The sequence below is a fragment of the Diabrotica undecimpunctata genome, chromosome 6 (assembly GCF_040954645.1).
Source record: "Diabrotica undecimpunctata isolate CICGRU chromosome 6, icDiaUnde3, whole genome shotgun sequence".
Taxonomy (NCBI): domain Eukaryota; kingdom Metazoa; phylum Arthropoda; class Insecta; order Coleoptera; family Chrysomelidae; genus Diabrotica; species Diabrotica undecimpunctata.
Window position 1 is genome coordinate 84,944,145 of NC_092808.1, and position 14,777 is coordinate 84,958,921.

Sequence of the window (14,777 nt, forward strand, 5' to 3'; positions counted from 1 at the left end):
AGAAGTATCTCTGAGACGGACAGACAACATATTTCATTTCATGGAGGACCAATCAAAATATAGTTCAGAATTAATAAATATTTCTTTGTATTATTATAATATTAAATATATTGGGTATTTATTATTTATTTGAACAAACTGTGTGTCATATTAGACTAGGAATTGGGGAAAATTAAGGTATTGTCGATTTTTATAATAAGATGAATATAAATAACACAAATATTATTAAGAATATTATTTATTCACTTTTTGTATCATATTTAAGCCTTAGACTTCTTTGTTACATTTTTTTTCTGTCCACTCTTTCCGGGCTTCTGTTCCTTTTCATCATGCAATCTTCGCTTCTTTCTCAATAACCATATTTCCTTAGCCCTTTGTTTCTTTCCTTCCATCATACTCTTATATAACTTACGATGTTTATTTTTCACCATTTTTTCTCTAAGACGGAATTCCTGTCTCTCTTGGCGATCTTTTTCCCATGGAACTTCTTTGTACACTTCACCAGTACTGACTGACAGCTTAGGTTTCTAAAATATCATATATAAGTTATTAAAGCAAATAAAAAAGTAAAAGAATTTCAACAAGCTGCTATTTTAATATCATTACTATATCAATTTTAAAATACGATTTTCTTTTCTAAATATTTGAAAAATTCACGGTGAAGATACAGAATACACTGATTGCATAAGTATGTGTTGCATTATTTGTTTGGAAGAAATGTCATATAACAATTGTCGTAAAGACAATATACATAATAGCTTTGCAATTGACAAATTAGTAATTATGGTCGAACATATAGAAGAATTACAATTCCTGCTGGAAGGGGTAACAGTAAATATATTATGTGAACAATATATTAATTATTTTTTTGGAGAAATCTTAGGCTCTTAAATTGAAATTTATTTTACACTAAATCTAGGCAACTTGTAAGTATGATAAATCAAATTCAAAACTTTGGAAGTACAAATCAGACTACAGGATACAAAAAATATTCAATCTAAAGGACACTGAGATATGTATGAGTGGTCATGTCGTTAGAAATGAGATATAACGATGTAAATATTACAGGTAACTATCTGTAACAAGTACAGTTAGTATATTATATGGACGAGTAGGTACTTAAAGATCTTATAGAAGAGGAAATTAAAAATTTAGAAGAAAAAGAATGTCAGATGTTATGTGAAAGAATATTTAATATATTCAATCTCAAACAAATCATTGAGAAAAATTACAACTAACAGAGAAATACATATAACATTTATAATAGTAAAAGTCTTAAGAGATACAAATATAAATCACACTCTCATTACAAGTATACACAATCTATATGATGGGACAAAATCAAGAATAAAAATATGAAAATATATTATAGATGAATTTTCAGTGCATAAAGGTTTGAGACCAGAATGTTGTATATCGCCAACATTGTTCAAAATCCAAGTTGAAGCAGCTTTAAATCAGTGAAAAAAAAAATAAGGAAATATAACTTGAAAACACGAACCTTTACACTTTGCAGTTTGCCAATACGGAATAAAAACGGAGTACATGATGCGTAAGTTAATTAAAGAGCACGAAATCTGGGGTTTAAGGGTCAACATCCAAATGACCAAACATCTCTGATTACTCGAGAACCTACTGATCTAACATTAAATTACCGCAATCAATAAAGAAAAAAACTGAAAAAATTTTTACATATATTTGAAGGTTCTAAAAGGTATATGAGGGGTGGCTAATGAAAAATTCGTTAAGACGTACAGCTGTTTTTGTTTTGTTTTTTTTTAACGATCATAAAAAGTAAAAAAAAATATTTTTTGTATATAAAACGTTTCCTATATATTCTAGAGAAAAATCGTTCAAATAACAGTTGTAGATCATAAAAAGTTTTATGTTTTGAAAGTTTCCAAATTAAAATACATAAATAATTGACCGAGATAATTGCAAAAATCCTTCAGTTTCGTAGTAATTTATATGTTAATAAAATTGTTTTTTGCATAAGGACATGTGACATAACTACTCAAAATTGTGGCAGTTAATGAGTTATTAAAGTGTGGCAAATTTCAAACAGATCGACCAAATAGTTTTTTTATCACGGAGAGCGATTATTCAAATAACTGTACTTGCCTAAGCAGTCACTCTAGGTGTATTTTGTTAACCGCAATTGATTCTTTGATGCTTTATTTTTAATGTATATTAAAACAAATTTTAACATTTTGTTAAATTTGTTATTAATAACAGTTTGAAAAATGGCAGACTTTTTAGCTTTTAAACATTTTTATTAATTTTAATATATTTTATATCACACGGTTGTAAGGAGGTTCAATGAAAAGCTGGTGAAAAACAAACTTTCCAAAAAAAGAGAACGTATGACCAATAACAAGAAACAAGCCGAGATATTGCACCGGGCAATTATCCCCTCCACTTTTCCGTGGCGCTATTTTACGAGTAGGTATCATCAATTTAACGGATTGTAACTTTTTACTTCTTTACTTTGTATGTCATCTATAAGTTGGATCATAAAATTTAGATCTTTATTTACAATCTGTTTAAGTTTCAGCTCTTAATGTTAATAAACAATGGAAATATGGTTTTAAAAAATGGTATCTTGTTTCCTATTCGCTGTGTGCAAATACTTGGAGGGAATACGAGAATCGATCGTGCACGTGAAGTGGCGAAACTTTGCATTTTTATTAGCACATTTCATAAGTACTATCATAGAAGAAAATCAGATTTCGCAAATTTTGTATTGTAAAAATACAACAACAAGAAATAGTCAATTAAAGTTCTATTCGTTTCCAAATTATAAGCAAAACCTAATGCAAAGAGAAAAGTGGATTTCTAATAGAAATTACAGCAATTATTGTAGTATTGCAGTTTACTGAAAACTTCGCTGATCTATGGCACTAGGTGTAAATATTGATATAAATTACAGTAATTATTGTATTAAATAAACAAGTTTGGGTAATTTTATTTGCAATTTACATACGAGTAATATATTAAAGTACTAATAATTTCGCGATCTAGGTGTCGCTCTTCCGAACTTGCGCATAGCAAATTGGATATAGAATTCATCACGGATTTTTCATCACCTACCCCTCATATACAGGATGTCTCAGAGTAGATTTTAGTTTTTAAATCAAAACTCTGTTTCAGAATCTGTTAGGAAAACCTTTATTACTAGAGTAGACACACAGAATATGCGGATTTTATTTCTTAAATAACACGTCGGTTAAATGTTGACCATCTCGCTCGTAACACTTTTGCAATTTGGATCGCAAATTGAGAAAGACGCGCTCACACATATTCACTGGAATGTTGTTAATAGAGTTGCGAATATTTTACTTTAGCTCTTTGATGGTGGTTGGAAGGTTAGCGTAGACGATGTTCTTTAAATACCCCCACAGAATAAAATCTAAAGGGGTAAGGTCAGGAGATCTTGGGGGAAAACGAATATCACCATTTTGTGAAATCAGTGTGCCTGAAAACATTTATGTTACGGCGTTTATTGAAGTGTTCGCTGTGTGTGGCGTAGCACCGTCTTGCTGGAACCATGTATTGTCTGGATTATACCCTGAAAAATTATTAAATTCTGGACGTAGCCAATTCCGCAACATGGGGGTGTATCGTGCACTGCTGAAAGTTAGCGTGTGTCTCCTAGCATCTTCAACAAAGTAGGGTACGATGATCCCCGATGCGGGCATTCCACACCAAACGGTCACCTTTCTTGAATGCAACTGTTTCTGGTGTAATTCATGTGGATTTTCAGGACACCAATAAGCGAGTATTGTGCTTGTTGACATATCCATTAAGGGGTGAAAGTGAGCCTCGTCACTGAAAATAATCCCTTCTAAGTCACCGTCATCCCAAAAAACGAGTCATCATCTCCTCAGAAAAATTTTTCCTCAGTAAGTGATCAGTTTCTTTCAAATATTGGCTTAACTGAATTTTGTAAGGGTGAAAATTTAAATCCTTCTTTAAAATACGCTGGATACTAGCACGAGACAAAATTAGCGCTTGGACATGTTTGCGAAGTGAACGCTAAGGATTACCATTAACAGCACGTCGAACTCTTGCAATATTGACAGGAGTTCGAAGAGTTTTTGGTTTGCCTGGATGTTTCACATTTGTAACAACTCCCCTAAATATCTTTACCCATGCGTGCACTAACATCGCGGATGGTGCATCACCCACGCGTCTAATATTGTAGCGCGCACAAAAACACCGCCGTGCAACTGTATAGGAATCGTTGGCTTTAAAATACTCCTCAACCATATAGGCACGCTGCGCTTCGTCCACTGTTCCTCCATGGTAACTGAAATCCGCACGTGTCGGCTACACGGTTGACGTATCGTTTTCATGGACTTTCGAACAGAGTCGGCGTAAGGTAAGTTTAAATACTAAAATCTACTCTGAGACACCCTGTACCTTTTAGAACCTTCAAATATATGTATAAAACTTTTATGTGATATCAATGTTTTTCCCAGATAGACTAGTGTAAATAATATTGTAAATTTTAACTCAATTGGAACGAAAAAAAAAAAGAAATATCAACAGCAAAAAAAAACAATATTCTGTCTCAATGGTATTCTATGAAATAAAAACATTACAACAAAGAAAACAAAATTTAATATACACATATGAAACTTTAATAAAAATCAGTTTATTATATGGATCTCAGAATTGGAATAGAGGAATATAAAAAAGATTTGAAGCTGTTGAAAGGAATGAAATCTAATCACTCGGAATTTCAAGAAAAAATATAGTCAGAAATGATACTAATAAAGAAATTATGGGTATTAAAGGAACTATTATAGCTGACATCCAGAAAAACAGTTGACGTTGTATAGACCCATACAAAGTATCTCAGAAACAAGACTCCATAAGCAAATACTGAACTAACAACCAATAAAACGTTGGAAAATAGGAAATCCAAAGGCAAATTTAAAACATGGTGTGACCAAAGCCTTTGGCTCCAAAAACCTGCAAAAATTGGACTGGGAAGACAGGAGGCAGACAGAAAAATTGAGCCAAAACGTTGCACAACGTTAAAAGACTTTTTAACTGGAATATATGTATGTCTACAAAGATCTACTTACAAAACAATTGATTCTTGGAATGTGAAAATATATAAAGGATCATAGAGTCAATAGAAAAATTCCATAATAAACTACTCACCAATCGGTATCAATTAAGTAATAATTCTGAACTGAGGCAAACCTACACTTAGGTTTATGTACACTTAGAGATAAATGGAAATATAAATTAGGAATACAAAAATAGTAAAAGTAAATGAGAGAGAGAGGAAGAGGCGAAATTTTAAACAAATATTGTTTTAAATACACCTAGGTTTCATTAGCCTTCTCTCAACATCCGAGACTCTGTCGGGAGTGACTATCCATTCGCTAGTCTCATGGTACAATAATGGACCAGGAACAAACGAACAAACTTTGAAACTATGGAACTGGATTCTTTTACAGGTCATATTTCCGAGTTCCGAAGATGAGAACAGTTATAGAAAAAAGTTAATCGATACACAAAAAATCTTTCAGTTGAAAGTGTGGAAAGGTCTATGAGGACAAAGAAACCATTTATCTACAACCTAAGTCTTCTTAATCGTACACAGAATAGTGCTGCACAAAATGTAAAAGTTAAATTGCAGTCTAGAGAAACTGTTTTATTTGACAAAAAAATATCTATATAATGAAATCTTATTTAGGATATTACATTACAAATTTGGAACAAGTTATTAAAAAATTAATGTGCTTAAATATAAATACCTTCGATTTTGTTGATTCCTCTTGACCAGTACCTTCTTCACTTTCATTGCCTTCATTATCTTCCTCATCTTCCCCCTCACTTTCTTCCTCATTGTCACCTACATTCTCGGTTCCTTGAGTTTCATCTTTCATATGTTGCTCTTCTAATTCGTTTTCATTGTACAGTGCTCTAGCTTCAGGTGGAATGTATTGCTGATCTCTTTCTTTGTCAATGAAGGGTGACAAATGTGGAGGAAGAACTTCTCCCATGAAATATTTCTGTACCGGTAGTAAGTCTCGAGCATTTACAGAATCGAAAACCCATTGTGGTTGGATATAATACCTAAAAAATGTTATCAGAGAATAGACATTTTTATTTATAGATTAGGTAAGAATTTTTTTCAACACACATATGCGTAGTATAAATTTACCTAGATATAAACTGCTTTTCCATAGAAGGTCTATCTACAATCTGATGAGTTATAGATTCATCATCTTCATTAAAAGTTGATCCAACAAACATTGTCTTATCCCAAGATACTTCTCCACCAAAACATCTTATTACAAAAACAAGGGGCTCCCTAGGAACCTCCCTATTTAAGAAGAACTTTTGCCCCTTAAATAGTGTTTTAAGTTTCTTAATCTGTTCTGCTTCTTTGCGAATCTCTTCAAGTTTTTCTTCATTCGCTTCACTTCCATCTGCATTAAAATTATCAATTTCTAAATCATCCTCTAGAGCTTCGTTAGACGTTTTTGACAAAGAAAAATTCAATGCCGCTACTCTTTCTGATACAAAAATGTCTTCATCTACTAACATTTTTTCACTGTTACTTTGTTGTACAGCTGTAAATTTGGGAGGATAATACAAATTTAAACTATGATAAAGTCTAAAATTTACAAATCCAAGCATCACAGTATAGAATTCAACAAAGGTAGACATAAGTTTAAAATCTACCTCCGCTTTAGACTGTGGTGTAAATGAAAAATTATGAGGCGTAACCCAAGTAATTGTTTGGCCTTTAAATTCAGCCTGAAAATATATTCCTTTAATTGAAATAAATACTTTTCTCAACGCCTTTCCTTCAACTACTGCATGAAGAAATTCGAGTGTCAATCTAAAACAGAAATAATACTATAAGCAACCAATTTTACAACTTAAATGAATTATGAATCTTGAACAAATTCGTATCAATTAATTATTTAACAACAAGAGCAAAATACTTGTTTGACGTACAACAGACAGAAAGTCTCCAGAAAAAAAGTTACTTTTATGTATTAAACACAGTACTTAGGTACATGACTTGTTGTCTTTAATGATTAATTTATGTAGCTTCAGTAAAAATACATATTTATGATTACCTCTAACTCTGAAGATAGTAACTAATATGAAAATATGAAGCTAATATAAAGATATTAGGTATTAAAAACACTAACACTGTTAGTAAACTGTTTTCATGTATTCCTTCATATTTTCAAATTGTGTATATAAGATTTCTCATTTAGATTGTCATTTATGGTACATTGGCCATACTGGCTAAATTCTGAAGGTTATAACATCACAAAAGTGACATAAATAAAAAAACTCGTAGACTGGCAACAAATTCTTCCAAAATTAACCATAAATCGTTGTTGCAGCATCAACTGCCATCGAATAGATAAAACACTCCTCAAGAGATTTTATGTTAAAATGTTAACAGTCTAAAATAATTTCAATCAATGAATTAAATTACTGATTAAAGGGTACATGAATACAGCAAGGTGTATACTACTGAAAACCTAACATGCCACTGTTCTACTAAAGTTATGAGATATCATAAGATTAAAAGTCCTAAATATTAAGGTGCCTTTCCAGGAGGGCATCCATCCACTAGAGGGATGGGGTAGAGCAAACACACAACTCAGGCTGTCTATATATGTATACCTGGTATACAGACGGGTCTAAAACTGCAAAAGGATTGGGTGCAGGAATAGACAGTATTGGTGGAAATGTAAGTCTTGGTTCTAAAACAATTAGCAATTTAACTTTGATCAGATAAAAGGCATATATCGAGCACAGTTTAATTAAATCTTGCCCAAGTACTTTCGATCCCTAGATCATCTTCAGGGGCATTTCGTCAATTGCCCCTGAAGATGATCTAGGGATCGAAAGTACTTGGGCAAGATTTAATTAAACTGTGCTCGATATATGCCTTTTATCTGATCAAAGTTCATTTATTCGAGCATTCAACCTTATATTTATTTTTTAATTAGCAATTTATAGCAACTCTTATAGCAATTAGTCCGTGAGTGAGTTTTTGTGAATGGTTCTATAACAATTAGCAATTATAGCAACTCTCATAGCAATTAGTCCGTTAGTGAGTTTTTGTAAATTGGGATAAGTGATAAAATTTAAACAAAACAAAAAATGTAAAGTTAAAAACAAAGTTCAGAAAAAAAAAATGAGGAAAAAATAAATTGGAAACAATATTGGAAATTGACACTATTGATACGAGGCACAATCAGGTAGTAAAAACATCAAAAACTAAAAAATTCAGGAAATAAGGTAATCGGACAATTTTATGGATTCACTAGTCAGGAACAAGGTAGGGTAATAAATGAAATTCTTAAAATAATAGAAAATACCTCTCAAAATACAATGAATAAACATAGGAAGAAAAGTTAACACAGTCCATACTTTGTTGATGTAGAAATTAAAACCGGAAATATTGGGAATTTTCACAAAATTTCAATATCATGTTTAATTTTAAATGCAGTGCCTGGGGTTCAAGGGTTTATGGATATATATCAATGATAGGCACTAATAAAGTAAAAATATAATTCAATTCAACCGCCAAGTGTAAAAAACTATTAAATTCTAGCGAATTAAAGGCAAAAAATTATGATACTTACGTACCACATTTCTATAATCATAAAAAATAAGTTCATAGACATACTGACCTAAATATTTCAGAGACAGAGTTAATGAATATTATCAAACCCAGGTTGGGACATAATTTGGAAGTAACAAGTCAAAATAAATTAAACTAAGAAATGAAAACAAATAGCTGTTATATGTGATATGTGATATGCAAAGGTAATCACTCAAAGACAGTACTAAATTTTTTGAATTTAATAGGTAAAAAGTAATTAAGAAAACTATGGTAATGGAGAGTATTTCATATAGAAGCTGCAAATAAATATGATAAAAGTTATGCATTAAAGCTATTAAGGTTGGTAATGTAAACCAAAGAAATTGGGTATACAGTAGCATTGAAAACAAAAAGAGTAGAACACACTCCAGAAAACGAGCTTATGCAGCAATGTATGTAAGGATATACTGTCAATTCCAAAAGTAACTTCTAAACCAGTGTTTGAAAGCTATAAAACTATTCCACGATATTATAATATAAAAAAGGAGAATCATTCTTATCGGCTGCAAGCAGCGAGGATTTATTATGCACAAGAAAAATATTATTCTTAGACAAACGGAAGAGTTAGACATCAATCAAATATTAGAAATGTTGGACAGTTTATTAAATCACACAAAATCCAAAATTAGTTTTGTAAAAAACTAAAAATTTGTATAAACAATACATAGATTCAGATTTTTCCATGCCTTAAACCCGGAAAACTTGTTCAAACTAAAATGGATAAAACCCTAACTTGTTCATGTATTTTATTAAGTGTCCATGTGTATCCAAGAATAAATGAAAAAATAAAAACAAATAATAAATATATACTCATATATAAGTTGTTATGATTCAAAAATATGCACAAAGTTTAAATGACAGAGAAAATAATGAATGTCAAAAATTGTTATTTCTACATGTTAAAAAAATTATGGAATTGAATTATATTCATAAAAGGTTTTATTTGTGTTGGAGGTGAAATGGACTTAAATTTGGATGTATGGTGAATTGTGAAATTTAAAATATTAGGTATAATAAAATGAAAAAAACATGTATGTATAGAAAGTGTTTCGTTTCAAAATGCAGGATTTTTAACTATGGGGGTTATAAAACAGTGATTATCCGTATTACGCTATTGTCTTGTCAAATCAGGGAAGCTTAGGAAAGTAATTTATGCAAATTCTATTGTTGGGTGTGTATGGAAAACACGAAAAATATAAAGTTGATAAATTTCTTAGAAATTGAGAATTCTGTTTGTTTGTCTGAAATACTAAAAAGATGACTGGTTGGAAAGAGAAAATAATAGAAGTCGTTGTAAGTTTGATGTAATTTGGAAAGAGGTTGAAAAGAGAAAATAATAGAAGTCGTTGTAAGTTTGATGCAATTTGGAAAGAGAAGTCAGTCAACTTTGGCGATCGACCCTTTGAACACTGCTGGGTTAGTGTAATGGCAATCATTACAAGAGTGTGAATCATGGACAAGAACCAAATTATAGACAGCCTAATCCCGGAATATCTCACAATTCCAGTGGAGCATAATTTTATGAATTATTCGAATTTATGTATTTTATTCCAAATGAGCATCTTCTCTATTTGTCAATAGAATCTTTTAATTTGAAAGATCTATAAATTTTAATACAATATTTTAGGAATATTACTGAATAGCTATTACATATATCTTAACACTTAGGGGAGGTACTGGGTTCTCGGGATACAGCTTCATATTAACTCTACGTAAATGATGCCTCAGTAGCTTGACACAAGATAATTTGATTATATCTTAACACTTTTTATTATCAATCATTTGACTCAATCAAAACACAAATTTTTCCTAAAATACAAATTAGAATATATGTAATTAATCTCTCTTCATAATATTATTAATTAGGTTGGTGGCTTTTGTTGCCAACTTTCATGATGTTTAAGTTTGCTGAAAATTTTCCACTGACCTATTTATTTAAAATAATTTTTAAATGAATTATAAAAAATTGCTTTTCTTCTTCGAAGCCACTTATTTAATAAGAAATTTATTCTTGTGATTTTTTTGTAGAATACTTAATTTAAGCGTAAAATGCAAATAATCAATTAAAAATGCCGAAAATAAGCCACTTGTCGCATTTTTCAATAGATCGGACATCCAATGAAAAAAAAAATCCAAAAAAATATGAGATGAAAGCTTGAGTCAAGTAGTTATTTGTTTTCGATTAAAGCCAGATTCAGCTTGTAGGTTAGAAATAAACAATCTGTTTTAGAGCATTAAAGTTCAGATATTCATCAAGTAAATATATCCTGAAACGTAACAGTATAATAATTTGTTTATATATATTTTAAACTGATATTTACAATATAATCTTAAAGTAGAATTGCTCATTTTAAAACCTCATATCTGTTATATATATCTGACAGATACTTTCGAGTTAAATATAAGCATACTCAGAATTAAGAGAAGTTAAAGCTGGAGTTCCACAAGGAAGTGTCCTGGGGCCAGTGCTATACCTGCTCTATACCAGCGATATTCCATCATTAGAACCTAACACAATTGCGACATTGCAGACGACACATGCATTTTAGCAGTCGGACAACCATACTACATATGTATGCAGCAACCATACTACAGAACTCTGTTGAACAAATTAACATTTGAACCATGGCGTATCAAACTGAATGAAACAAAATCTGTTCATGTCAATTTTACTAACAAAAGAGAACAACATATCGCAGTTAGTATAAATAGAAACCAAATACCTTATGCAAATACTGCAAAATATTTGGATATGACATTAGATTCCAAGCTACATTGGAAAGCACATATTAAGAAAAAAAAAAAGAGGAATTAGAAATTAAGTTCAGAAAGATGTACTGGTTGATGGGAAAAAAATCCACTCTGTCTACTTATAACAAATTGTTATTGTATAAGCAAGTCCTTAAACTGATATGGACATATGGGATGCAGCTATGGGGCTGTTCAGAAGAAAGTGACATCCAAACTATACAACGATATCAGAATAAATTATTAAGGAACATAGTTAACACTCCATGGTACTTCAGAAACTGTGATCTTCATCGAGACCTCCAGATGGATATGGTTATCCAGATACAGGTTCTAGTGCTATAAGTGAATGAAAGTAAAAAAATGTATTAGAGCCTAAGGAATATTGCTGAATGTAACCTTAGGATAAGTTTTTTGTAATATTTGTATATAGAACTAACTTGCTTATTGGTCAGAGTGAATGATCAGATAGCAATAATCATAAGATTCCTGTTGGAGTTTTATTAAAAAAAAAATTTAAAACCACTGACTTTCATCTCATATTATTTATTTTTTAAATTTGTTGTCCAACCTATTGAAAAATGACTTCAAAAAACGCTAAAAATTAATTTTTCAGAATTTTTAATTGTTTATTTGCATTTTACAAAAAAATCAGAATAACTTTTGTCTTAGAATAACCCAAATTATTTTATTTTATTTTTATTCTAAAAATATTTGTTGCTCAACTCTTAGATCAACTTCCTTTTTACTAGATATTTTGTCATAATCTACTTAAATTCCAATTTTAATTATCACTTAATATTCTAATTCCCTATATTCAAACCCCATTATGTTAAACATATATAAAGTTCTATGTTCCACTTCAGTCGACAAAGTATATCTGTCAGTTAGCTATTTCTTGATTTCTGTCATGTCATTTGTACTTCAATATAGAAGAAAAATTTTTTTTATAACGTCTTTCGCCTATTTAAGCTGGATTTTCAGTTCAAAATTAATTTATCTTTAAACCTTTTCCTGGGTTTTTTGGTCTAAAATAAATTTTTCCTGTTCCCCTACTTGGGTGGAACTTACAGCCTTAGTCATCATAATTATAGGTGTAGTCTCTGCATTCTGTAATAGTTTTTGGCCATTATTCCACTGTGTTTTGTGATATTTTATTCAGTTTACCATTATCTTTCACCCATTTCAATTCTGTTCCATTACTTAATATTCAGCTTAATGTAAACTATTTTCGTTGTCTTTTTCGTCATTACTGCCTGTTTATCTCTTTCCATTTTCCAAATTAGAGTCTACTATGCTTTGTTCTGTTATATATTTGAGTTTAATTTTATTCTTCAGTATAGACATTTTATCTATCAGATTTTCCATTAGTGTGAGGAATATTTTCATTGAAGTATTTTCATTATTACATTGGTTATAGTATCATCTGTTAAAAATTTATCATTTTCAGCCATCATTTTTTGATAATTTTGTCATAGTGGTCAGCTGGTAAGTATGTATTGTAAATATAGTCGGTTCACTTAGCTTGGAAATATTTTGATAAAAACATTGTCAAAAATATATAACACAAACATTCACTATTAATAGTTCACATAAACTTACTCTTGCAGATTTCTTCATAGTTTATGTTCAATAATTTTGATTAAAAACTTTCCATTTCTAAATACTAAATACAAAGAACTATAAAATTTCAAAAATAAACATTTAAAAATTGAAATTAAAATATATTTTTTTATAATAGATCCCTTTATTACTGGAGATTTAAATGAGTCATTCCAGTTTTTATTATTTATTGCTATGATACTATGTCTGTTTTGATACATTTATAATTTGCTATCTTCTTTTCTGTATTTATTTTGATTTAGAATAGTTTTTTTTACCTATTAAATTTTTAATTCCATAAGAATAAAGAATATATTTACCTTCTACATAAAGCAGATTGATCTCTTGGTACATGTGCTAATGAAGGAAATGTACTAAACAAAAAACATAGCGTCAGACAGTCATCTAAATCTTTCAATGCATCCATAAAAGTTGGATAGCGTTCTTTTACAATATGGTCTAATTTAAGTGTGGGATGGTTATTAAGAAACTTATTTAGTTTTTCAAAATCTTTTACAGCTCTAGCACGTCCAACTTTTTTATTAAATATTTTGTAGTCCCTTAAACGCCAAATAATTGGTTCATGTAGTAAAAATTGTATATCCTTTACATGGTACAAGGTTTTAATTCCAGCTTTCCCTTTTTGGGCTCTTTTACGATTTCTAGGTTCTCTTGGATATATTCCTTTTAAAATACACAGTTTGCGAAAATCATTAAGGGATAACTGAAGTTTCTTAAGAGCTGCTTTTCTAGTCATAAATTGAGCACCTTCTCCAGATGTATACTGAAATTTAAACAAATCATAAAGGTATTCTTCATTTTAGTTAATTAATTTTACCTTCTTCTTCCTCTTCGAAACCATTGTTAATTATTTACAAAACAGATTTAAATCAAAACATACATGTATACTCTCACGTGCATTGAAATTAAAGGGTTATGTATGTAAGGACTGTTTTCGATGACACATGACACATTTAAAGATAACTTCTGAGTTCTGACTGAGTGAAGTCTAGAGATGTCAAATACAATCAGAATTTGTAAGATGATGATAAAAATATAATGTATTTTTTGTAATTATAATATAGGCAAAAATAATGCTATTGGCAAAAATAGTTTAAATGTTTAATAGAAATATAACATTTTTAGATTAGGTTAGAGTTTTAAACATAGTAATGAAAAAGAAATTGAAAAGAGATTTTGTTATTTTCAAGCATTCTGAAACTGAGAACTAACAATACACACTCTACAGAAAAAGAAGAATTTTAGTTGGTTTGTGGTTATGGTTATATTTATTTTATATCTTAAATCCTAAACCAAAGAAAAGAATATAGCTGCTTAAACTTTGAATTTGGAGTAATTTTGAAGTTTGTAAAATGACTAAAACATCAGAAGAACATACAGAATATGTTCCCTCCAAACTACTTACAAATATATTTCAACTGGATGTTTTAGGTATTGTAATAAATTTATGAAAACAATTAATAGTTTTTGAAACGTAAACATCTGTGCCTTGTTGCCATTGGGATATTTTTTATTTGTAATTATCCTCATCAAAGATGCAAGGTTATTAACGGAATAATTTTGTGTAGTGTGGTCTAATTTACATTTAAGTTGTCCTTAGTTATATAGAAAATTATTCTTTAGACTGAAGTATTCTGTTTTGTTTCAATTTATCTCCAACCTTAGAAGCAGTATTTTTCAATGTTATATCAAAGAATATAGACGCTTCTATATTCTTTGGTTATATTGCCTTTCATAAATCACA

The 14,777-nt window shown here is 30.1% G+C and overlaps 1 protein-coding gene across 1 annotated transcript; it reads right to left on the minus strand.

Annotated features, from left to right (window-relative positions):
• Positions 1 to 220: 220 nt before the first annotated feature.
• On the minus strand, positions 221 to 13,961 carry LOC140443525 (pescadillo homolog). Its single transcript, XM_072534838.1, has 5 exons — positions 13,851 to 13,961; positions 13,333 to 13,796; positions 6,185 to 6,868; positions 5,775 to 6,096; positions 221 to 527 (listed from the first exon to the last, which is right to left on the minus strand). The coding sequence occupies exons 1-5, from the start codon at positions 13,872 to 13,874 to the stop codon at positions 261 to 263; spliced, it is 1,761 nt and encodes a 586-aa protein (XP_072390939.1). The 5' UTR covers positions 13,875 to 13,961; the 3' UTR covers positions 221 to 260.
• Positions 13,962 to 14,777: the final 816 nt, after the last annotated feature.